Source organism: Chiloscyllium punctatum, chromosome 29 (genome assembly GCF_047496795.1).
Source record: "Chiloscyllium punctatum isolate Juve2018m chromosome 29, sChiPun1.3, whole genome shotgun sequence".
NCBI classification, from domain to species: Eukaryota; Metazoa; Chordata; class Chondrichthyes; order Orectolobiformes; family Hemiscylliidae; genus Chiloscyllium; species Chiloscyllium punctatum.
In genome coordinates this window covers 36701291-36726792 of record NC_092767.1, presented here as the reverse complement: position 1 = coordinate 36726792, position 25502 = coordinate 36701291, and the positions used below count along the sequence as shown (strand labels likewise).

General features: G+C 42.2%; 1 protein-coding gene across 2 annotated transcripts; it reads right to left on the bottom strand.

Annotated features, from left to right (window-relative positions):
* Positions 1-2476: 2476 nt before the first annotated feature.
* On the bottom strand, positions 2477-24832 carry LOC140454419 (NACHT, LRR and PYD domains-containing protein 3-like). Of its 2 annotated transcripts, XM_072549129.1 has the most exons (9): positions 24592-24832; positions 24193-24277; positions 22931-23100; positions 18996-19167; positions 18831-18896; positions 15166-16912; positions 11268-11354; positions 9644-9811; positions 2477-5029 (listed from the first exon to the last, which is right to left on the bottom strand). In XM_072549129.1, the coding sequence occupies exons 2-9, from the start codon at positions 24254-24256 to the stop codon at positions 4942-4944; spliced, it is 2562 nt and encodes an 853-aa protein (XP_072405230.1). In that variant the 5' UTR covers positions 24257-24277; positions 24592-24832; the 3' UTR covers positions 2477-4941. The 2 variants fall into 2 exon arrangements, with proteins under 2 accessions (XP_072405230.1, XP_072405231.1); XM_072549130.1 differs by lacking the exon at positions 2477-5029 and having other exon boundaries at positions 9747-9811; positions 11264-11354.
* Positions 24833-25502: the final 670 nt, after the last annotated feature.

Here is a 25502-nt window from a genome sequence, read left to right as displayed (position 1 = left end):
AGAAACTCCCTTCATTGCTATTCTCTGCATCCTGTTGCCAAGCCAGATCTCCATCCATCTAGCTAGTACACCTTGGAGCCCCAGCCAGTGATGCTAATCACTGAGCCACCATGCCAACTTTCCCACAGATGGAAGAAACTGGAACCAAATCAATGAAAACAGAGGAGTAGTTGTGGCTATATCTTCACCCCAATATTGTATAATGTTGCAGAACCATTTGCATTACATCAGTGTCCCTTAGCTTGTTGTCAAGGAAGAGCTGAATCTCATGGTCATTTGTACAATTAACAGTGATCTGTGTAATCACTGGATGGCTGTCTGTGAAAAGGATTGATGGTTACCCTCAGAAACTCAATCAAAAAGTAAAACTTGCTGACTTTTCATGTTCATGTCAGTCTCATTCATACCTTGCGTTGATCCTGTGGGAATTGTGTGAAATAATTGCTGGAGTAGGGAAAGGTCCAGCAATTCCTTTCCCTCCAGCTCAGTCTGAACAGCATCAAGAAGCTGTGACTCTGGGACTGGAACAGATCTGCAGCAATCTCGGCTGGTTCTAACAAGTCAGTCTGACAGAGAGAGAGGTTTGTGTGTGGATGTGGGGATGTCACGGGCTGGGTCCTGGTCACTGGATATCCCACACTTAGTCTAGGTTCAACCCTCCCTGATCCACTAAGCTGCCATCACCTGACTGGTCGCACTGTATACTGCAAAGGTTGTGCATCCTGACAACATCAGTCTCTAAAAATTGTCACATGCCTAATAAAGGTGTGCCAGTACAGCTACAGTGCTGGCGTGGAATACAACGTCTACAGTATGAGATAACTGATGTACGGACAGTCCACAGTGTGCAACATATGTACTGTCTACAGTAATACAATATCTACAGGAATGCAACATCTATAATACTTGATAACTAATATACGGACACTCTGCAGTGTGCAAAGTGTGAACTTCCAACAGTGATTGCTGTCTACAGTGTGTGACAATGACATGTGGACAGTTAGCAGAGTGCACATTTGTATTGTCTACAGTAATACATAGTCAACAGTGTGGGAAGTGAAATTTGAATATTTAGCTGAGTGTAGCCTGCATTGAACACATGGGTGCACAATGAGATGCTGGGTCCTTTCCAGTCTTTACCATTGGACGATGCACAATTTGTTGAACTCTAAGACTGAATGGAGCCTTGTGGAGATCTGTGTTAGAGGCAAATATTTAACAGACAAATCAACAAAATTGCCTTTGGACTCTGACAAGTTGACCCAACCCTGCAAGCCGACATGAGATAGGGACCAGAGATGTTCAAAGTGAAATCACAGTGAATGCAGTGGAAGCATCAAAAAATGGCCTTTTTAGCGACTGGGAGGGAGATTACTTAATTAATCTTCCCTTACAAATGTGATTTCTTTCAGAGTTTTGTTAGTGGGATCTCTGCAAGTGTCGGGGTCTCCAGTGTATTTGATGAGAGTGGGACAGGCACACATTGTGCAGATGGTCACTGGTTCCAAACTACGACCTGATCCTGACTGATTTTACACATACTGTTGATGCAGACCCTATCATTCCCACAGGGGAACAGCTACAGCGCTGACCAATCTCTGACCCAGTATCAAACACAGACTGTCCACTTTGGTGGCAAGAACAGGAAGGCAGATTACTACCTCAATGGAATCAATTTAGGTAAAGGGGCAATACAAAGAGATCTGGGTGTTCTTGTACACCAGTCAATGAAGACAAGCATGCAGGTACAGCAGGTAGTGAAGAAGGCTAATAGCATGCTGGCCTTCATAACAAGAGGAATTGAGTATAGAAGCAGCTGTACAGGGCCCTGGTGAGACCACACCTGGAATATTGTGTGCAGTTCTGGTCTCCAAATTTGAGGAAAGACATTCTGGCTATTGAGGGAGTGCAGCGTAGGTTCACGAGGTCAATTCCTGGAATGGCAGGATTGCCTTACACGGAAAGACTGAAGCGACTGGGCTTGTATACCCTTGAGTTTAGAAGACCGAGAGGGGATCTGATTGAGACATATAAGATTATGAAAGGATTGGACACTCTGGCAGCAGGAAACACGAGGACCAGAGGACACAGCTTAAAAATACGGGTTAGACCATTTAGGACAGAGATGAGGAGAAACTACTTCACCCAGAGAGTGGTGGCTGTGTGGAATGCTCTGCCCCAGAGGGCAGTGGAGGCACAGTCTCTGGATTCATTTAAGAAAGAGTTGGATAGAGCTCTCAAAGATAGTGGAATCAAGGGTTATGGAGATAAGGCAGGAAGAGGATACTGATAAGGAATGATCAGCCATGATCTTATTGAATGGCGGTGCAGGGTTGAAGGGCTGAATGGCCTACTCCTGCACCTATTGTCTATTGTCTAAAGTCTAACGCTGGGAATAATTACACACTTGAACATATGGTTGTTTGTGTAATAAACATATGTTTAAGACAAATTGAATATAGCTTTATGTACAACTGAAGACAGGTAATAATAAGAAATAATTAATAACAAACAGGTTTATTGTACAATTGAACAAATTGCAGAGCATGGAGTACAGGAGTTGGAATGCCTTGTTGCAGGTGTACAAAAGTTCTTTGAAGAAGTAACAAAGAGGATTGATGAGGACAGAGCAGTAGATGTGATCTATGTGGACTTCAGTAAGGCTTTGACAAGGTTCCCCATGGGAGACGGATTAGCAAGGTTAGATCTCATGGAATAGTGGAAGAACTAGCCATTTGGATACAGAACTGGCTCAAAGATAGAAGACAGAGACTGGTGGTGGTGGAGGGTTGTTTTTCAGACTGGAGGCCTGTGACCACGGGAGTGCCACAAGGATCCTCTACTTTTTGTCATTTATATAAATGATTTGGATGTAAGCGTAAGAGGTACAGTTAGTAAGCTTGCAAGTGACACCAAAATTGAATGTGCAGTGGACAGCGAAGAGGGTTACCTCAGATTACAACAGGATCTGGACCAGATGGGCTAATGGGCTGAGAAGTGGCAGATGGAATTTAATTCAGACAAATGCGAGGTGCTGCATTTTGGGAAAGCAAAGCTTAGCAGGACTTATATACTTAATGCAAAGGTCCCAGGGAGTGTTGCTGAACAAGGAGACCTTGGAGTGCAGGTTCATAGCTCCTTGAAAGTGGAGTTGCAGGTAGATAGGATAGTGAAGAAGGCGTTTGGTATGCTTTCCTTTATTGGTCAGAGTATTAGATTAGATTACTTACAGTGTGGAAACAGGCCCTTCAGCCCAACAAGTCCACACCGTCCCGCCGAAGCGCAACCCACCCATACCCCTACATCTCCCCCTTACCTAACACTACGGGCAATTTAGCATGGGCAATTCACCTGACCTGCACATCTTTGGACTGTGGGAGGAAACCGGAGCACCCGGAGGAAACCCACGCAGACACGGGGAGAACGTGCAAACTCCACACAGTCAGTTGCCTGAGGCGGGAATTGAATCCGGGTCTCTGGCGCTGTGAGGCAGCAGTGCTAACCACTGTGCCACCGTGCCGCCTATATATTGAGTATAGGAGTTGGGAAATCATGTTGCAGCTGTGCAGGACATGGATTAGGCCACTGTTGGAATATTGCATGCAATTGTAGTCTCCTTCCTATTGGAAAGATGTTGTGAAACTTGAAAGGGTTAAGAAAAGATTTACAAGGATGTTGCCTGGATTGGAGGATTTGAGCTATAGGGAGAGACTGAACAGGCTCGGGCTGTTTTCCTTGGAGCGTCGGAGGCTAAGGGATGACCTTATAGAGGTTTACAAAATTATGAGGGGCATGGATAGGGTAAATAGGCAAAGTCTTTTCCCTGGGGTTGGGGAATCCAGAACTAGAGGGCATAGGTTTAGAATGAGAGGGGAAAGATATAAAAGAGACCTAAGAGGCAACTATTTCACGCAGAGGGTGGTACGTGTATGAAATGAGCTGCCAGAGGAAGTGGTGGAGGATAGTACAATTGCAACGTTTAAGAGGCATTTGGATGGGTATAGGAATAGGAAGGGTTTGGAGGGATCTGGGCCGGGGTGCTGGCAGGTGGGACTAGATTGGGTTGGGATATCTGCTTGGCATGGACAGGTTGGACTGAACGGTCTGTTTCCATGCTGTATGACTCTATGACATGAGTGAGGTCACATTTGGAATACTGTACGCAGTTCTAGATGCTCTACTGTAGAAAGTAACTATCAAACTAGAAAGAGGGCAGTAAGGATTTACTAGGATGTTACCTGGACTGGAAGGTTTGAGCTACAAGAAGAGATGAGATAGGATGGGACATTTTCCCCTGGAGCGCAGGAGATTTAGGGGTGACTTTATACAGAACTATAAAATCATGAGAGACGTAGATAAGGTAGGTAGCCAGCAGCTTTTCCCCAAGGGAGTCTAAAACTCTGGGGCATATGTTTAAGGTGAGAGGGGAGAGATACAAAAGGGTATAGAGAGGCAGTTTTCTTTACACTGAGGATGGTGAGTGTCTGGAATGGGCTGCCAGAGGTGGTGGAAGTGAGTGCAATTTCATCATTTAAGAAACATTTAGACAGGTATATGGATGGGTTAGATACGGGGGGGTACATGGACCAAACACAGGCAAAAGGGACTAGTTTAAAGGTGAAAACTGGATAGCATAGTCACGCTGGCCGAAAGGCCTGTTTCTATGATGGCGATCTCTCGGACTCTTTTATAAAAGCTTCACAGTCACAGCTCCATCTCCCTGTGCTCGACGGTGAATATCACCCACACATCGACACTCACCAACTGCGACTGAAAGTTTCTACTGAATACTCCACATCGTTCCCATTCTATTTCAGAATTCCAGGAATAGTTTTTCTTGAGCCAATGTAATATCTCATGTGTTTCACTTGATGGAGGTGAGAGAAATACACCTCTCAGTAATATCAAGTCCAAATAGTTAGCAATTTCTTGATCCTTTGATCACACAAATACTCGGACACCAGCCCTGCATTCTCTCAGTGATCGGAGCTGCTTCTTTCCATCTGAACTGAACTGATTCCTCCATAATCTAAGAAAGAAATTAATGATTAATAACCAACCAATTAATAAAGTTCAAATGACAGAATCATTCATAATTTTCCAATTGAAACACACATTTTGAAATCAATCTTTGAGCAGCTACACAGTAACAAATGGGTGTAAGTGGTGGGGGAGAGAGAATCTAATGAGCTGCTGCACACACAGACAGTGCTGTAAGAAACTAAGATGTTGATATTTGGGGAATGATGTAAATTGAGGATGTAGTTGGACTGGGGGAAATTGCATTGGACTTGTAATGCAGTGACCTAGAGTACAAATACCAGCAACTGTCTGAATTTTATCTCAAATAATTAATCCATCTGGAATTGAAAGTTAGTTTCATAGTCACCATTGTCAAACCTAATCAGTGATTGCTGTAAATACACATCTGCTTCACTCATGTCCATCACCAAAGGGAATCTGGGAATCTTACCTGGTCTGGCCCAGAGGTATTTTCAGAAGATATTAAATAGTTCTGACTGATATATAATGTGTGGTTAAAGATGTATGTTTCAGATATGAATATGGAATGAAAATGGGATGGATATCTGGTTTCAACTTCGGCACTAAAAAGTTTACAACACACATAATTATCACGGTAATGACTCCTTCCTAACGACTGGTATCAAGACAGATATGGGCAAGGATTTTTATTTTGCTGATTTTTCATCAATTCACACTGAAATGTCGATTGCACTTTGAACACCACCTCAAAGACGTGCTTCAAATGGCAAATGGCAAAGACTGGGGAGCATCAGATTCTCAGTAGCAACACAAGGGACCAAATTCGTTAATTCGTGAGGACATTGTCAACCAGACTAGACCTGAAACTCACGCAAAGGGAACCAATAAGAAATAACAACTTGTTTCAACTTAATGAGATGGGAATCGCGGAGGCCATGGGGCTCAGCAGGAGAAAGAGCATCCACCAGAGGGTGGTAGTGAGAAGTGACTGAGGAAAATTCTGGGAGTTGAATCACTAGAACAGGGAAGGAGATTGCTGACTGTTCAGTGTCAAAGAACAGCTGGATTAACCCCTGGAAAGGGAGGGTAAACAGCAGTGTGTGTGATTCAGGCGGGAACTAACAATCAACAACTTTAAGGCAGAGCAAAGAGTGTCTTTAAGCAAGGTGACGGTCCTCCAGGAGCAGTTGATGTTTGTCTCGGTGTGCGTCCCGGGGAACAGAATGAAGAGCACAGTCTTGCGTCATGGAGCTACTCAGGACGAACCTTGACAAAGGCCACTGCATCTTTCTCCAGACTTCCTTTGCAAAGACAAATTCCAGAAGGAGATGTGTGACAGTCTCTCTCCCTCCCACAACCCCTTAGAGAGTAGCATGCTGAGGCGAAGAGAGAGAGAGACAGACAGAGGCAGAGAGAGAGAGAGAGACAGAAAAAGAGAAAAAAAAGAGAAGAGGATTCAACGACAGGAGCAGGGCTGTCGAGTTGCCTACATGCAGTGCCTTGGTGAGACCACACCTGAAGTCATGTGTATAGTTTTTGTCCCTTATCTAAGGAAGGACATTCATGCATAGAAGGAATACAACAAAGGTTTCCCAGACTGATTCATGGGATAGCAGGACTGATGAATGAAGAGCGACTGGATCAGTTAGGACTATTTCCACTGTAGGTTAGAATAATATGGGGCACCTTTTAGAAACCGACAAAATTCTAACAGGAAAGGTCAGGGTAAACACAGGAAAGATGTTCCCAAGGTCCAGAACAAAGGGTTAATGTCTAAGGATCTGGGGTAGGCTATTTCGAGCTGAGATGAGGATAAATTTCTTCACTCAGGTTGAGGTGAGTCTGTGATATTCACTGTCAGAGAGAATGTTTGTTGGCTAAAACACTGAATGGTTGGAAAGAAAAAGTTAAATATTGTTCTCAAAAAGAACAGAAATTTCTGGTGAAACTCAGCAGGTTTACAGATAGAGAAACAGAGTCAGCTGTGAAGAAGGATCACTGGACTCGAAACATTAACTTTACTTTCTCTCCACAGATGCTGTCAGGCTTGTTGAGTTTCTTCAGCAATTTTGGCTTTTGTTTCAGGTTTCTACTATCTGTATTTCTTTGCTTTAGTATGTCATGTTGTGGCTGTGCAGGCCATTGCTTTGGCCACTTTTGAAATGCTGCATGCAGCTCTGGGCTTCTTGCTATAGGTAGGATGTTGTGAAAATTGAAATGGTTCAGAAAGGATTTACAAGGATGTTGCTGGGGTTGGAGGGTTTGATCTAGAGGGAGAGGCTGAATAGGCTGGGGTTGTTACCCTTGAAGCATGGGAGGCTGAGGGGTGACCTTATTGAGGTTTATAAAACAATGAGGAGCATGGGTAGGGCAAATAGACAAGATGTTTTCCCCAGGGTTGGGGGAGACCAAAACTAGGGGGCATAGGGTTAAGTTGAGGGGGCAAGATTTAAAAGGGTCCTAAGGGGCAACTTTTTCACACAGTGGGATGGTATGAGATTGGAATGAGCTGCCAGAGGAAGTAGTGGAGGCTGGTACAATTACAGCATATAAAAGGCATCTGGATGGGTTTATGAATGCGAAGGGTTGAGGGGGATTAGGGCCAAATGCTGTCAAATAGAGTCTGTGATGATGCTGCTCCTTTAACAAGGTTCTTTTGCACTTGGTTTTCTTCCCCCCAGAGAGATCGTAAAAGACACAGGTTCCAAAAGGTTTGGGTTTCAAAGGGTTTTCGGGCCAGTTTGATTATAGCTACAGATACTGCCTCCAGCAAAAAGTTTTATTTTTAAAAGAATTTGTGCAATGAAAGGGGAATGGTCACTTCCCCCAGCTCAGCTTTTCTCTGGTTTGATTTGGTTTTTGGACATCTGGCTATTCACTGAAAGCAGACAGGGAGTGTTTTGAGGCTGCTGATCCAAGAAACAGTTACGTGAAAGAAGCAGGTTCATGCTGCTCCTCTCTGTCTGACATCTCTCTCCTGTAAGACCCGGTGTTTGATGCTACCTTTTGCGCCACAAGGTGTTTATGGGGATTGTTGCAAGTATAGGGAACAACAGGTAAAGTCTGTTTGGTTTTTGGATAGGTGAGGCTATTCTGCATTCAGTTCTCTTTGCTTCTATTTCATTGGGTAATCTTGTAAATAAATTTGGTTTTGTTTAAAACGAAGTGGATTGACCAATGGCACCTCTCCTGGAATATCCACTTTACACTTTCTTAAAACAACGAGCAAAGTTAGGGTCTAGGCTACTTTCTTGAAATGTTTTGAGGGGGTCTGGCTTGGTCCATAACAAGTCAGAGACATGTACAGCACAGAAACAGATCTTTCGGTCCAACTCGTCCATGCTGACCAGATATCCGAACCTAATCCAAAAATCATTCAACACCAGGTTATAGTCCAACAGGTTTAATTGGAAGCACTAGCTTTTGGAGCACTGCTCCTTCATCAGGTGGTTGTCCGGAGCAGCGCTCCGAAAGCTAGTGCTCCCAATCAAACCTGTTGGACTATAACCTGGTGTTGAGTGATTTTTAACTTTGTATACCCCAGTCCAACACTGGCAGCTCCACATCCTAACCTAATCTACTTCCATTCGCCAGCGCTTGTCCCATTTCCTTCCTAATCTTGTGTCCACCTAGATGCCTTTTAAACATCATAATTGTACCAGCCTCCACCATTTCTCTGGTTGCTCATTCCATACAAGCACCACCCTCTGCATGAAGAGGTTGCCCCTTATGTCCCTTTTCAATGTTTCCCCTCTCACCCTAAACCTCTAGTTCTGGACTCCCCCATCCCAGAGAAAGACCTTGTCTATTTACCCTAACCATGGGACTCATTATTTTATAAACCTCTATAAGGTCACCCCTCAACCTCCGACGATCCAGAGAAAACAGAGTTTATTCAGCCTCTCCGTACAGCTCAAAGCCTCCAACACTGACAATAACTTTGTAAATCTTTTCTGAACCCTTCCAAGTTTCACAACATCCTTCCTCTTGGAGAGACACCAGAATTGCGCAGAATATTCCAAAAGTGGCCTAACCAATATCATGTACAGCTTCAACATGACCTCCCAACTCCTATACTCAGTCCTCTGACCAATAAAGGAAAGCATACCAAATGCCTTCTTCACTATCCTATCTACCTGTGACTCCACTTACAAGGAACTATGAACCTGCACTTCAAGGTCTCTTTGTTCAGCACAGTCCCCAGGACCTTCCCATTAAGTGTATAAGTCATGCCCTGATTTGCCTTTCCAAACTGTATCACCTCACATTTATCTAAATTAAACTCCATCTGAACTAGATTAATTTGGGGTATCTGTTCAACATGGACAGTTAGACAAAAAAGCCTGTTTCTGTGCTGAACATCTCTATAACGCCAGGCAGATAAAGTTCTTCAGGGTTAAAGGGGTCAAGGATATCAAAGAGAAAACAGGAATAGGGTTTAAAGTTGGATAATCATTCATGGTATATATAATGATAGATCAGGGTCTATGGGCTGAATGGCCTGCTGCTGTTCTGATTTTCTATGTTCAGGTGAATTAATATGTTAAGCACCCCTGAAGAACTTGCTGTGGACATGACTTAAGGAAATTATTGTTTACAATACAATGGAAATGTTTAATGTTTTAACATATGCACTCACTGAATCAGCTCCAAATTCTTGCAGTTGATGATGAAGTTTCTCATTTTCGGAATGCAATCATCTGTGAATTTATTTCCATCCAGGTATAGCATTGACAATGATTCGCTCTGACTAAATGCCATCCTCAGGTCTTCAATGCAAGCTAATGTCAGATTGTTATCCTGCAAACTAAAGATTGATAATTACAAATCAGTTTTCAATACAGCTTGAAAAGATAAAAGAAATTCCACTGAGAAGGAAGAGCAATAATTGGATCAGCATAACAAAGTGAGAAAGCTTTTGAACCATCAGCCTCCTTTTCATTTTATTTGACTCAGTAATGACAAACTAATAATCAATTAACTTTAATGCTTTTAGTCTTTAACACTATTATTCCTTAATTGAAAGGCATTACTCTTAATTTTGAAAAGAATCAAACAGGGTACAGTGCAGGAGGAGGTGATTCGAGGCTCCGAATGAGCAATTCACTTCCTGCCACTCTGTATCCCGTGTCCCTGTGCACTGGGCCTTTCCATATCAAAGTTTAATTCCTTTTTGAACACTTCAGTTGAACCAGCCTCTGCCATGATGTCAGTCAGGCACAACATTCCAACCTTAACCAGTCACTGTGCAGAAAAGATGATCTCACATTGTTCTTGCTTCTTTTGGCAATTTCTTGAATTTTTGTGCTGATATACTTGATCATTTCATGGCAGTGAACAGTTTATTGCTACCGACTCTTTCCACTGAAATTATCATTTTTAATACTTCATTCAAATTACATCACAGCTTCCTTTCCTTCATGGAGACAGATCCAATGTTTGCAATCTATCTTCAGACCTTATGTTCATGATCCATGAAATCCTTTTCATGAGTCATTTCTTCCTTTCTCCAATGTCCTGCATCTCTCCTCAAGCATTGTAACAACGTGGGATGTAAACACATCAGCTTAGGCCAAATTGTATTAATTGAAGAAAAAAAAATTAACTTTTTTACTTTCGTCTCTGAATCTTAACAACTCTTTTTGTTGAGAATCTGAAAATTGTGCTTCTCTAGTTGGAAGAAGTGTGGTTTGAACTGGCTCCCGAATGATGGCTTAACTGTAACTTTAAAATAATGCTCTTTCCTCGATCTTTTAGCTAACGACCCTGTCCCATCATTCAGCATTTTAAACATCTCCATTGGTTACCATGTGACCATAATTTCCACAAAAAGATTCTGATTCAATTTCTCCCTAATACCTTCCTGTTGAAATTTGATTGCAGTCTAATATATACTTGTTGTGCAGAACAGAACAGAATACTCCAGGTGCAGTCTACCAAGATCGAAGAATGTGGTGCTGGAAAAGCACAGCCGGTCAGGCAGCATCCGAGAAGCAGGAAAATCGACATTCCGAACATAAACCCTTCATCAAGAGTCCTAATGAAGGGTTTATGTTCAAAACATCGATTCTTCTGCTCTTCGGATGCTGCCGGACTGGCTGTGCTTTTCCAGCACCACACTCTTGACTCTAATCTCCAGCATCTGCAGTCCTCACCTTCCCCTATATATTCAACAGTGGTCATTCCAAAGATACAGCAAATTCCCGACTTGCCACAAATCATTGCACATAAAATTTGGGGTTAATGTTGGGAAGATTACCTACTCCAATCGCTTTGTTTTGCATTCCGAATGCACCAAAGATGCAGTCAAAATGTTGACTCCTGTATCTCCAATGTTATTGTCATTCAGCCTAACAGACAAGAAGGAAAAAACAATCTCTCTGATTAACATAGCATAAACTTCACCTTACAGAAACTCCATCCAATTGTTTCTCATTGACACACTGAGGCATGGGCAGATAGAACAGTGTTGTGCAGTATTAGAAAACAGATTGAAATCTTGCATAACTATTCTGACTGAATTAGTTGATGACTAGTGAACACATATTTCAAACAATACGGCTGTAGCAGACATTGGTTAGGCCCCTGTTGGAATATTGTGTGCAATTCTGGTCTCCATCCGATTGGAAAGGTGTTCTGAACTTGAAAGGGTTCAGAAAAGATTTACAAAGATGTTGCCAGGGCTGGAGGATTTGAGCTATAGGGAGAGGCTGAACAGGCTGGGGCTGTTTTCCCTGGAGCATCGGAGGCTGTGGGGTGACCTTATAGAGGTTTACAAAAGTATGAGGGGCATGGATAGGCTAAGTAGACAAAGTCTTTTCCCTGGGGTTGAGTATTCCAGAACTAGAGGGCATAGGTTTAGGGTGAGAGGGGAAAGATATAAAAGAGACCTAAGGGGCAACCTTTTCACGCAGAGGGTGGTATGTGTATGGAATGAGCTGCCAGAGGATGTGGTGGAGGCTGGTACAATTGCAACATTTAAGAGGCATTTGGATGGGTATATGAATCGGAAGGGTTTGGAGGGATATGGGCCGGGGCTGGCAAGTGGGACTAGGTTGGGTTGGGATATCTGATCGGCGTGGACAGGTTGGACTGAAGGGTCTGTTTCCGTGCTGTACATCTCTATGATTCTAAAAGATATTTCGATAAATACATGAGAAGGAAAGGTTTGGAGGGATATGGGCCTGGAGCAGGCAGGTGGGACTAGTTTAGTTTGGAATTACGTTCAGCATGGACTGGAAAGGGTCTGTTTCCATGTTATTTGACTCTGACAAGTTGAACGCAAGACAGAAAATTGATTGTCTTATCTCCAATTTTTTTAAACATTTGTGCAATTATATTCCATTGAACTCATCCATATGTAATCCAGCAAAGAGTAAAAGCAATGGTTAATTGTGAGGCATTATTGCCCTGCTTGGATAACACAACAAAGAAAAAGACTTATAGACATCAATCAATCAATAAATTCCTGCATCTCTATTGTATTTAACAATACACAAGCCATGTTTTCAGTTCCAAGCAGAATGGATAATCGTTCATCCCAACAGTCATGTAAAATATGTGGTGATGAGCTGCCCAATCTCCCTCCTGCTGAGGTGAATGGTGAATTTTGTGCTACCACAAAGGGCAGATCATGCCTCCTGTAAATCACAGACTGTTGAACCTCTATTTCAAAACCACCCTGACCCTCACCCGTAACAGTTTCAGATACATGAATGGCAGCCTTGCTGTGTTAGCAACGTATTCTACATTGAACTAGGTACAGCATTCACTTACTATTTATCTCGTGAATGGTTGGGTCAAATACAATACCAGATTAGCTTTGGTTTGTAAAAGTAAACTGCAAAGGATGATATTCATCTCTGCAATGGCACACAATTGGTAACAGAGATTGGGTTCAACAGTTTGATTTGCCACCTGATCTCCATTGCTATTCTCTGTCAGTGAACTGTGTTCAGACACACACCAGGTCTGTTCATTTAATTGAGGGCCTCTTAGGATTAGTGTTCAAACATTCGCCAACTTTTCATTTAATTTATTATTTCATCAATTTTGATTTGTAGCAGTGAACTGCAATGAGCTGGAAATGATCTTTGGATTGTGGACAGCAACTTGAGTTTCAACAAAACAAACAAACAAGCTGCTGTTTGTTCGCGAGGTGGGGCCTCACAGTTAATGACAGGTTAGCTCTTGATCAATAGGATCCTGTAGATGTTTCAGCACGGTGGGAGAGCAGCACATTGAACCAGATAAGAAATGTTTGGGCATTGATCAGGCCAGTACCTGGGAATTGTTGTGAACAAGCCTGGGATAGAACATAAAATCAAAAGAACTGCGGATACTGGACATAAGAAACAAAAACAAAAATTGAGGGAAAAGCGCAGCAGGTCTGGCAGCATCTGTGGATAGATATATTTTGGTCCAATGAGCTTTCCTCAGAACAGCAATTTCCATTTGTTTCTGGGAGAGAACGACATGGTCAAACATAGACATAGATCACGGTTTAAGTTGGTTTTGGGACTGTGCTTTTGAGAGAATGAACCTAGCTATTGATGTTACAGCATGAAGATTTAAATGCTCCCTGCCTAACCTTGTACTTTATTTCAGAATTTCAGTCCTCAGAGTGAGTTCAAAGGTGGCACAGATCGATATCTTCAGAAAATTAACAAAGAAACCATCAAATATACATTGAGAATAAGATATGAAAACCACTTAATCTGGCCAGTTTTGTTACTTTATTTTAATTATCCCTTCACTGTGTTTATTTGTCTGTCTGTCTGTCTTTTGTGTGAATTGCCCTGGAAACAAGGTTATTGGTTTCAAACTTTGTTGTTTAATTTTGCTCTGCTAAAGTTCCTATATTGGTAATAAATTGCTTTTTTCCGTTTCAGTTATTAACCCACCGTCTAGGTTTCATTATCAACAGAGTCTGCGATTGGTTATAAAGTCTGGTTAGGAATTGTTCAGGTTAAAATCTTTGAAGGTTTTAATTTTACTCTGTTGTGAACACAGAGGTACGATGATTTGGCTCGGTTCTTTGTTTCCTTGTCATAGCACTAGTTAAAGACTTTGCCAGACTCCTTGTGGCTTTTGAATGTCTCACAGTGTAAGACCAACTAAGTTAGCCTGGTGCTTTTTTTTCTATTATAGTTTTCACTCAGTATCAAGGTCAATGCAGGAGTATCATTAAAAATAAATAAAAAGCATGGAAAACTCCTTGACTCTCTAGAAAAAAAACGAATAGTAATTGTGATTCAGCTACTATAGTGACAAATGGCTCAACAATTAGCACTGTTTCCTCACAGCACCAGGGATCTGGGTTTGATTCCACCCCTGGGTGACTGTCAGTGTGGAGTTTGCACATTCGTCCAGTGTCTGCGGGGGTTGCCTCTGGGTACTCTGGTTTCCTCCCACAGTCATCTATGTGCAGGCCAGATGGACTGATCGTGCTAAATTGCCCATAGTTTCCAGGGATGTGCAGACTAGATGGGTTATAGAGTCATAGAGATGTACAACAAGGAAACAGACCCTTTGGTCCAACTCATCCATACCGACCAGATATTCTTAATTAATCTAATCAAATTTGCCAGCATTTGGCTCATATCCCTCTAAATGATTCCTATTCATATACCCATCCAGATGCCTTTTAAATGTTGTAATTGCACCAGCCTCCACCACTTCCCCTGGCAGCTCATTCCATACCCACACCATCCTGTGTGAAGAAGTTGCCCCTTAAGTACCTTTTAAATCTTTCCCCTCTCACTCCCAGATCCCAAGGAAAAGACCTTGCCTATTTACCCTTAACATGTTCCTCATGACTTTATAAACTCTATATATAAGGTCACCCTCAGCCTTCAATGCTCCAGGGAAAACAGTCCCAGTCCATTCAGCCTCTCCCTTAGGTCAAACGCTCCAACCCTGGCAACATCCTTCTCAATCTTTTCTATAGCCTTTCATGTCCCTTGGGAAATGCAGGGATAGGGGAGGGGTCTGGATGGGATGCACTTCAGAGGGTTGAAGCAGACTAGATGGTCCAAATGACCGTTTTCTGCTCTGTAGAGATTCTATGATCCTATGAAATTCATATCAGTTGGAATTTATAAGAGAAAATCAATGGGTCATTGCTGACATGTTATCTAATTTCATCCGGATCAAACATACCTTAGAACTTTGCACTTGTGGATTGCAGGGGCCAATCGTTTGATCCCCTCCTCCTGAATATAACATTTCTCCAAATTCAACTCCATCACTGATTCACAAAGTTGTACAACATGAGACATTATAAAACAGTCCATTGGGTTCAATCTCAGTGCATTCTTTGGATTGGAGTCCCCAAAGTTCAAACGTTCCACAGATCCAATGGTCTTCTGAACTAAAGCTCTATTCTGAGACTCCGACAAATAATGGAATGTGTTCAGCAGTTTCCTCTTTCCAGTGACTCTGTCCAGGTTTTTGATTTCTGCCTGAACATTGGCCTGCAGCCAGTCTATCACCTGACAGGTCGTGTGATGAGACAGCGGACCCAGGAACGGTTCCAGATTTCGGGATGAAGTGGGTGTTGAAAGACCAACTAAAAATCGAATAAAAATCTCAAACCGACCATCGTCCTTCTTAAAAGCACAGTGAAGCATTTCCACCACATTCTGATGCTTTGGACTCAAATACTGAGCCAGGGCGGCCAAGAATTCCTGGATGGTAAGGTGGAGAAATGTGTACACAATGTTTTTAGCTGTGTCATCCCTTTCCAAGATCTCCATCATGAATCCTGAAATGAATTTGCTGGACTCCAGCTGATGCTGAATGAAGTGATTCTCATTAAAAACAATTCTCCTTTTCGAAACTCCCTGGTAAGCCAATTCCCCGAGTCGCTGTAAAACCATCCGCTGGTCCTCAACATCTCGCTTGTGGTTGTCCAAGAGGTTGGAAAGGTAGATGGAGAAAAGTTGAGTGATGGTTTTGGGAAGAGGTTGCTTGCACTTCAGCTGTGTAAAGAGCGGGCCTAAGGTTGAGCAAATGATCCAGCAATATGAAGGGTTGTAGCACATGGTGTACAGGATCTCATTCTCCTCGACGTGTTTGAAGACATTGGTAGCGAGTTGCTCACTGCCAAAAAACTTTCTGAAAAACTCTTTTCTTTCATCAGCAAGAAAGCCCAGGATCTCAGCCCAAAGGTTGACATTGGCCTTTTCCAATGAGTTAAGGGCAGTCGGCCGGCTGGTAACCAGCACAGAACAACCTCTGAGCAGCTGTTGCTGTACCAGGGAGTGCACCATTTCAAAAACTTCACATCTGCAGTCAGGCGCAACACAGTGATTCGCAGAGACATCACCAGCCACGTGGCCAGTGAAATCAATCTGGTGTTTGTACTCATCTAATCCATCAAAAACCAAGAGAAGATATTCAGGTTTCATCCAGATATCTTCAATTATCTTTGCTAAATAAGGGTACTGATCCAATACCATTTCAGTCAGAGAAATGGCTCTGTTGATGGCATTAAGATTTCGAAATGTGAAATGTAGAACAAATTGGAACTGAGGATAGATGTTTCCTGCTGCCCATTCATGGACCATCCTCTGCACCATTGTTGTCTTACCAATGCCAGCCACTCCGCTAACCACCGTGGTGCCAGACAGGCTGGAGTGACCAAAACTGCTCCTGAATAATTGATCAACCCGGATTTTTTCAAGTTCACTGGTGACGTACTTCCGCTGCCATTCTTCATGTTCTCTGCCTCTGGAAAGGAGCTCATGTTCCACTAGTCTCCGTTCACGCAGAGTGGAAATAATGATAAGCTCTGTATATCGATCAGTGAGGGAAATGGTCGTTATTTTGCTGTCTCCTTTGATGGTGTGTTTGAACACATGCTCGGTTTGATGGAGGAGGTGTTGCTTGTGTTGATCTTGCATACCTTTCATGAAAATGATCAAAATTATGTTGGCATTGTTCTTATTTGTTAATTAACTACATTAAAACAATTAACGAGAAGCAAGGAGTTTGAGTTGGGTAGCAATACAAAATATGGGAGTCAAATCCAAATTTTACTCCGCCGTGCTAGAAATTAATCTTGCCGAATAAATACTGAATTATAGTAGATTTTACATTATAACAGACAAGCCCCTCCACTCTATCGTCATCTCCATCTCCATTTGAGGAGAATTTAACATTGGAACATCTGAGAAGCCAAATATTATCACATTGTTCACTTATTATTATTTACTGCATTCATTTTTGTTTTGTCTGTTGTCCCTAGTGGAGATAGTATCAGAGTGTTTCTAAGATTGATGTCTGCTTCAATCTCAGACAATTTATACCTAATGTAAACATATAGCCCACTGGCTGAATAGGGACTGTGCATAACTCTCACTTTTTCAATGCTTACTGTTGGGAACAGGATGAAAACCAGTGATACAATTAAATGTGCTATGTGAACCATAATTATAAAATAACACTGTCGATGTATAAGGATCACATTGGGATCTTCCACCAATTTTATCAACTCATTGTCCATTTCAGTGCGAAAGCTGAAGCCTCTCATTGTACAGTCTAAGATTGTATGTGAATGGACTCCCTATCTATTCTGAATCTTCGTGTGAATGTACCTATACCCAGTTTGACCCCATATTTGATTTCATGTTTCAACAAGTCCGAGACATAGATGAAGCAAATCTTATCTCGATATGAGCCTAAATATGTTTCCAAGTCAACTAATTGCCAGGCCAGACAATTGAGTACAGTCTTTGACACAGCCACCTGACGTCAGTAAGATTTCAGCAAATATGGGCTCTTCACAAATCCAATGTTTCAGTACTGTGTGTAGAAATGTGTTTCTGGGATATGTGACTTATTGAAAAACAATTCCTTATCTAGTCCTGGTTGATCAATTCGGTCAAGCTAATATCATTGTAGCCCTATTTGTGCCTTCATTCAATGCCCAAACAACATGTGTGCAATCTGATACATGTTGAACTCTACTACATATGCAGTTGGTAGAAATATGACACTTGGATGTTTAAAGATTCTGTTTCTATACGTGACCCATATCCTCACCTTCTTTAGGTCAATGTGTGTTTCAAGTCATTGCCCAGGGTGGAGCCGACATATGAATCAAGACCTTCTTCAACCAGTACATACATATCAGTTCACTCTGTCCACACTGTGGGACCATAGTCTAACTTCTGTATTCACCAGATCTGACTTCATCAGTAACTAGTCTAGAACCAAATGTGATCCTATAAATGACATCATCTTTACTCAGTCTGTCATGTATTTGATTCAAGCTTTAACTGGGTCTGGAGCTCTATGTGACTCCAGCCCAATATAGACTTTGTAGACTCTGAGACTCTGGTGATATTGAGGTTTACATTTGCATAAAGGCACCCTAAGGCCGAGTATTGACAGTAAAAGCAAGACTTCTTTTCAGATCCTGATGTGACTGAAGGGAAAAGAAATAATGGCCTGACAAAGTACCAGGGAAGATTTTGAAACCAACTGACTTGCAAAGCTGATTGTGACCTTGTGGTTCAGCATCTAAAACTGGAAAGTTGGGCTCAGTCTGCTCCAGAGCAGCTGGGAAAATCAAAATTAGCATTCAGCAATTTCCAACAAAGCTCAATATCACACATGTGGCATTGAATTTGTCCATGCCCAAGTTCCAGTTCATTTGCTTCGTGTTGTAACTTTGATTGCATTTTATAGAAACAGTTAATGGTAATAATTTGGAGGGTTTGTTTCCTTTCAGTGATGAAATGTGAGACACAAATAAAATGTTAGAACTTAATTAATGCAGTACATTTTTATGATTAACGATTACTTTTATTTTGACTTACCTTTGAGGTGATCTGATAGCTCTCCTTCCATCTCTCCGATGCGTGCATTATAAAGCAAGTCAAAACCTGGGAAAGATGTTTCATTTCATTAGTAGTGTGTGGCAGCCTCACCCATTAAAGAGGCAACCATGTTTGATTGCTAGAAATAATTGGACCGTACAATACCTCTGCTCTGAATTTCTTTCAGAATGAGTTTCAGTTTTGGCTTTGATTCTTGCATTTTCACCAATGTTTCCCAAAATATTCGTTCTCTGCAGCCATTGGTTTTGGTCACTGTGCTCAGAAGATGTTTTGCTGCTTCCTTTCTCTGTTGATGCTCTGACAGATTACGGATATACTGGAATAAAAGAGAAGAACAGGTAAAATAGAAAGGGAAACGGGAAAAGGGAAACAATAGATGAAGGAACGGAATGGAAGAATGAATTGATGGAGGAAATGAGGGAAAAAGATGGGAAAGAAAGAAACAAAGGAAGAACAATGGAATAAACCAGAAAAGGAAGAAATAGAAAGGAAAACAATGAAAGAGAGAAAATGATAAACAGCAGTGTCGGAATTGTGAAAAGCTGTTACATTAATGATGTTCCATTGGTGAAGAATATTCATCTCAGCACACTGATGAGACTTTCCCTCCCCTTGTGAAGAAGTACTATGAGGGAGACATTAGTAGTAGGCAAAAACAAGGGCTGCAGATGCTGGAAACCAGATTCTAGATTAGAGTGGTGCTGGAAAAGCACAGCATTTCAGGCAGCATCCGAGAAGCAGGAAAATCGATGTTTTGGGCAAAAGCCCTTCATCAGGAATAGAGGAATCTATTGGATATGACATGAAACTTGCAGTTAACAAGTTATGTGATAAACAAAACCGGACTCTACAGTATTGGAAGTGGAAGTTTTGGGGTTTGGGTTTGAATCCATAACACTTGAACTATGATGCGAACATGAGATCCATGTTGTCACTTTAATAGCTAGAACCACAACACCTTCATTGAATTCCTACATTAAAAGTGGACTAGTTTCACTGCTATATCCAAAGAAACAAAAAGGAAATCCAAAACAATAAATTAGAAATTTTGTAGGAAACATTGAAAAGTTTGTAATTACCAGGATTTTATTGCAGTAAGAATTGAAAGGATATCAACGGTCATTATGGTATTTGGGACAATTTGGGTAACTAGTTCTGATAACATCATGAAACTCCAATAATTGAAGTCATAAATATCCTTCAGCTCACCAACAGACACAATATTAACATCACTGCAACTGCATGAAGTTTTGCCTTTTCAACATGTGTGCTTACAAAGAACGAAGAACAAAGAGAATTTACAGTCCAGGAACAGGCCCTTCGGCCCTCCAAGCCTAAGCCGATCCAAATGTACTGTCTAAACCTGTCGCCCAATTCCTAAGCATCTGTATCCCTCTGCTCCCCACCTACTCATGCATCTGCCCAGACACATCTTAAATAAATCTACTGTGCCTGCCTCTACCACCTCTGCTGGCAACGCGCTCCAGACACCCACCACCCTCTGTGTGAAGTACTTGCCGTGTGTATCCCCCTTAACTCTTCCATCTCTCACCTTGAAAGCGTGACCTCTTGTTATTGAATCCTTCACCCTGGGTAAAAGCTTACCTCTATCCACCCTGTCTATATCCTTTATGATTTTGTAAACCTCAATCAGGATCCCCCTCAATCTCCTTTTTTCTAATGAAAATAAACCTAACCTACTCAACCTCCCTTCATAGCTAACACCTTCCAGACCAGACAATACCCTCGTAAACCTAAACTGCAACCTCTCCAAAGCGTCCACATCCTTTTGGTAATGTGGCGACCAGAACTGTACACAGTATTCTAAATGTGGCCGAACCAATGTCTTGTACAATTTTAACATGACTTGCCAGCTGTTATATTCAATACCCCGTCCAATGAAGGCAAGCATACTGTATGTCTTCTTGACCAGTCTATCCACCTGTGCAGCAACCTTCAGGGTACAATGGACCTGCACTCCTAGATCTCTCTGCTCATCAACTTTTCCCAAGGCTCTTCCATTCATTGTATAATTCACTCTTGAATTAGTCTCGCCTAAATGCATCACCACACATTTGTCTGGATTGAAAACCATCTGCCACTTTTCCGCCCAACTCTCCAGTCTATCTATACCCTCCTGTATTCTCTGACAGTCCCTTATGCTTTCTGCTACTCCACCAATCTTCGTGTCATCTGCAAACTTGCTGATCATACCAACCTTCCAGATCATTTATGTATATCACAATCAACAGTGGCCCCAACACTGATCCCTGTGGACCACCACTGGTTACCTTTCTCCATTTCAAGAAACTCCCTTCAACTACTACTCTTTGTCTCCTGTTGCTCAACCAGTTCTTTATCCACCTAGCTAGAACACCCTGCACACCATGTGACTTCACTTTCTCCATTAGTAAGGCATTTGATAAGGTTCCCCATAGTAGACTAAAGTCCATGCATACGACATCAACAGCCCTTCCTTCATCTATCAACTTGGTCACTTCCTCAAAGAACTCTAATAAGTTGGTAAGGCATGATCTCCCCCGCACAAAACCATGTTGTCTATCACTGATAAGCCCATTGTTTTCCAAATATAAATAGATCCTATCCCTCAGTACCTTCTCCAGCAACTTTCCCACCACCGATGCCAGGCTCACTGGTCTGTAGTTACCCGCAATATCCCTACTACCCTTCTTGTAAAGGGGGACAACATGAGCAACCTTCCAGTCCTCCGGCACCTCACCTGTATTTAAGGATGAGCTGAAAATGTGTTGCTGGAAAAGCGCAGCAGGTCAGGCAGCATCCAAGAAACACAAGAATCGACGTTTCGGTCATAAGCCCTTCTTCAGGGTTACTCTTCGGAGGGTCGGTATGGACTTGTTGGGCTGAAGGGCCTGTTTCCACACTGTAAGGAATCTAATCTAATCTACCAAGTCAAAAAAACTTCACAAGGGGTTGTAATTCCTCACTTTTGATGATCTGGACAGGACACTTCTTCAAGAGTCCCTCAACATTACCTGCCTCAGTGACATGAGTGGCACCTTACTGGTACTTGAACTTGAACTTCATAAGGTGACCTGTTTAAAACTTGACAACACATTTCTTATTTTTTTTAGATTCCCTACAGTGTGGAAACAGGCCCTTCGAAGAGTAACCTACCCAGACCCATTTCCCTCTGACGAACGCACCTAACCTATGGGCAATTTAACATGGCCAACTCATCTGACCTGCACATCTTTGGACTGTGGGAGGAAACCGGAGCACCCGGAGGAAACCGACGCAGACACGGGGAGAAACGTGCAAACTCCCAGGCAGTTGCCTGAGGCTGGAATTGAACCTGGGACCTTGGTGCTGTGAGGCAGCAATGCTAACCACTACACCACCGTGCCGCCCATGACAATGTTTCACTTATTTCTAGGTCGAGCCAAACTTAGCTCTCTCAGTTCTGAATGACACAATGACCATAGTGTTCGGGCTTAAACCAAAAGCTGCATACAACATAAACTGAAGAATTCCATCATAATCGATTTGGAAACGGAACTCAATGGGTATTCCAGTGTCTCCCTTAAAACCGCTGACCCCAATCCCTCCCCACCATGGTATTTTTATTTGTGCTCTCTGCTAGAATCTTGTTGCTTGCAGAGCACACACAAGCTATTCTTCCCAGTGAAATATTCATCATGGCATTTCTTCCATCTCGCTAAAACTGATCTGTTATCCTGACATTCTCTGTCATGTGGTTTTCATCATCACATGATTTCATCCACGAACCACTAAGCCATGGGGTCCCACCTCACTAATTTCTATTTTGCTCTCAGTTCGTTATCGGTCCTTCAAGTAAACAACTTTTCATTATTTTTTTTTCTTTTGAAAAAAATATTGTTTCAGTATTTTCTATTTTCTGGTGCATTTTTATTTTTGTACCCCTGACCCTTACTTTTACTGTTTTTCATATCATTAATGAGATGCACAACCTTGTTACTTTTCCTTAAACTTCCAAAGGTTCCTTCAAATACATGCCCACTTCAATCATTTTACTGATTCATAATAGAATAATGGAAAAAATCTATAATATAACTTACAGCGTAATTTCCATTGCTCAATGAATCAGTTGCTGTTAATGTCAGGGCAATGCTCTCCACCAAGTCTAATATTGCATCCTCCAATCTCTCACAGTAGAATCGGGTAATCAGGTTTAACTCCCTGTCGCTGTAACTATTCAGCAATTGACTAATTCCTTTTCCATCACCGTCTGTCAGAAGAAAGTGAACAAAACATGCAATTAAAAAATCTGATGTAAAAAGCTAAAGAAATATCACACCAAAAACCTTCTACTTTCAACCATTGATACAAAATATTAATTTGCAATAAATAATTGTGCGATTTTACTTGCAGACTCTTCCTGTCTTTATGTAGCAATTTCACAAGGATTAATGGTCTCTTTCTCCTCCTACATGACAGAGTCAAAAACTTAAATTGTTTCAGTTCTCATTAGTTATTTCTAATCACTCTGCCCATAGATATTACACATTTAGGGTAGCAGGCTGAACTTGAACACACTTAAGAATTCTAACCCTGCACCATAGGAGCCCTTCATTGCTGTGTTTTATTAGTCTATATTTCTACCCAGAAGTGTTATCACACAAAAATGAGTTCTTTCCCACTGCAACTTCTTTTTTTTGTATAATGAGCAGCCACCACCAGTAAAAACTCATGTATATCCAATTGATGATTTACAAGCGCAGCCTTTTTTGGGCAATACAATACCAAATATAAACGTGGCAGCGGACGTAGTAGGAAGAGAGGGAAGGGATAAAGTCGAAATGGAGTTGGACGGGAAATAAAGCACTGTATGCCTCTGTGGTGTTCCATCCCTCTAAAGGCATTGAGATGGACATTCTGCGCCCCATCTCCAAGGACACACGGGCTTAACCACAGAAGGACAGATAGTTACCTCCCTCCACAGCCACACTGCCAAGACCTGTTTACAACCAGCCTGGCCATCCAATTGATGTTATGAGCTGGTTCAGTAAACTGAATTGTGTTTCCATGTAGCAGGATCGTGAGCCTAGATGATCTCTCCTGCTGCCACAGATCATGTATGAGGGGATAAAACAACTGTTTTTGTTCATAGGTGGTCTGCCCAGTGGCCAAGCACCAAATACCATTCATCTGCAAGTTGTGCTCAGGCTATGCAGTCTCCTGAGATGCCTGCCATGCTGTTTCCCATTCTGATAGCAACAGTTACTTCTCAGCCTTTCCTGAAATTGTAACATTCTATCCTGGAGGGTCTGATACTCATCAGGGAATATTGCCAGTAACACAACTGATCTTTGAACTTTACCTTTTCCATTTCTTCCTTTCATTGAAGTACATTGTATTTGTCCCACATTTACTCCATCCGTCATAATTTTGCATTTGTTCACAAGCTAAACAAAAGAATATGTACCATTGTTGTTAGACTGATCAAAATGCTGGCGGAATTTTGTTGCTGCTGCTATTCAACAAATGGAAGCAAACTACATTCTAATAACAGCAAATAGATCGTGTTGATATCAAAACACTAAAAATATTTAACTGTATTGATTAAGATGAAGAGTCATCTAGACTCGAAACGTCAGCTTGTTCTCCCTGTGAATGCTATCTGACCCGCTGTGATCTCCAGCATTTGTTGTTTTCAGTTCCGATTCCAGCATCTGCAGTCATTTGTTCCCGCACCTTGATTAAGATCTCAGAGTGTTACCTTCTGGTTATATGATTGTCGTAGAGATCGACAGCACAGAAGAAGGTGATTCCGATTTATCCCCTTTTTCACACCTCTCTCAGTGACAGGTTGAGCAGATTAATATTTAACTGACACTGTCAACACCCAGCACAGTCAAGGCTTCCTGTGACCCGGCATGAAACGGTCTCACTCAGTGGGAGCTTCCACATCAATCCCGAAGGAGCGGGCTCGGGTTTGAGGACACACCTTGAGGGGCTGAGGCAGCGGAAGGAGCTTCCGGGGCCAGACCTGGAGGGGAGTGACGTCACAATGCCAAAGTAACGTTTTGGACAGAAGGGCTGCTGATTGGTCAGTAACGGTCAGATGACTCACTCTGTTCTTACCTGAAACCACCATTCACCTTGCCCTCCCCATCAGGTTTAAGGGCATTGGGAGTCAGGCTGGTGGGGGAGCAGTGCAGTCCTGGGATTAAGAGTGGGACCGAGACTGCTATTTTAGAATTAATTGCATATTTATTGTTCTTTAATGAGATTCTAACTCTAGGGCTATCTAGTTTACTGTAAGTTAATTTTAACAGGCATTAATTTTCAATGAAATAGTTGTGAGAAGATTAAAATGGCAGTACACTGGGTAGTTTGCTTATCATGTCGAATGTGGGAAATACGAGACAGTTCAAACAGTCATGCCAACCAAACCTGTGGGAACTGTCCAGTTGGAGCTTCTGTCAGATTACATGGGTCAGTTTGGGGACACACTTCGGGGCGTTCAGGAAAGTGGGTGGTGGGCGTCATAGACAGGAGTTTTATATCGTGGTCACTACCAAGGTTCAGGCAGGTAGCTGGAAGGGACAGGCAGTTGGAGACTGGGACACCCTTGTGGCTAAACCATCTCCAACAAGTATATCGTTCTGGATGTTGATAGGAGAGGAG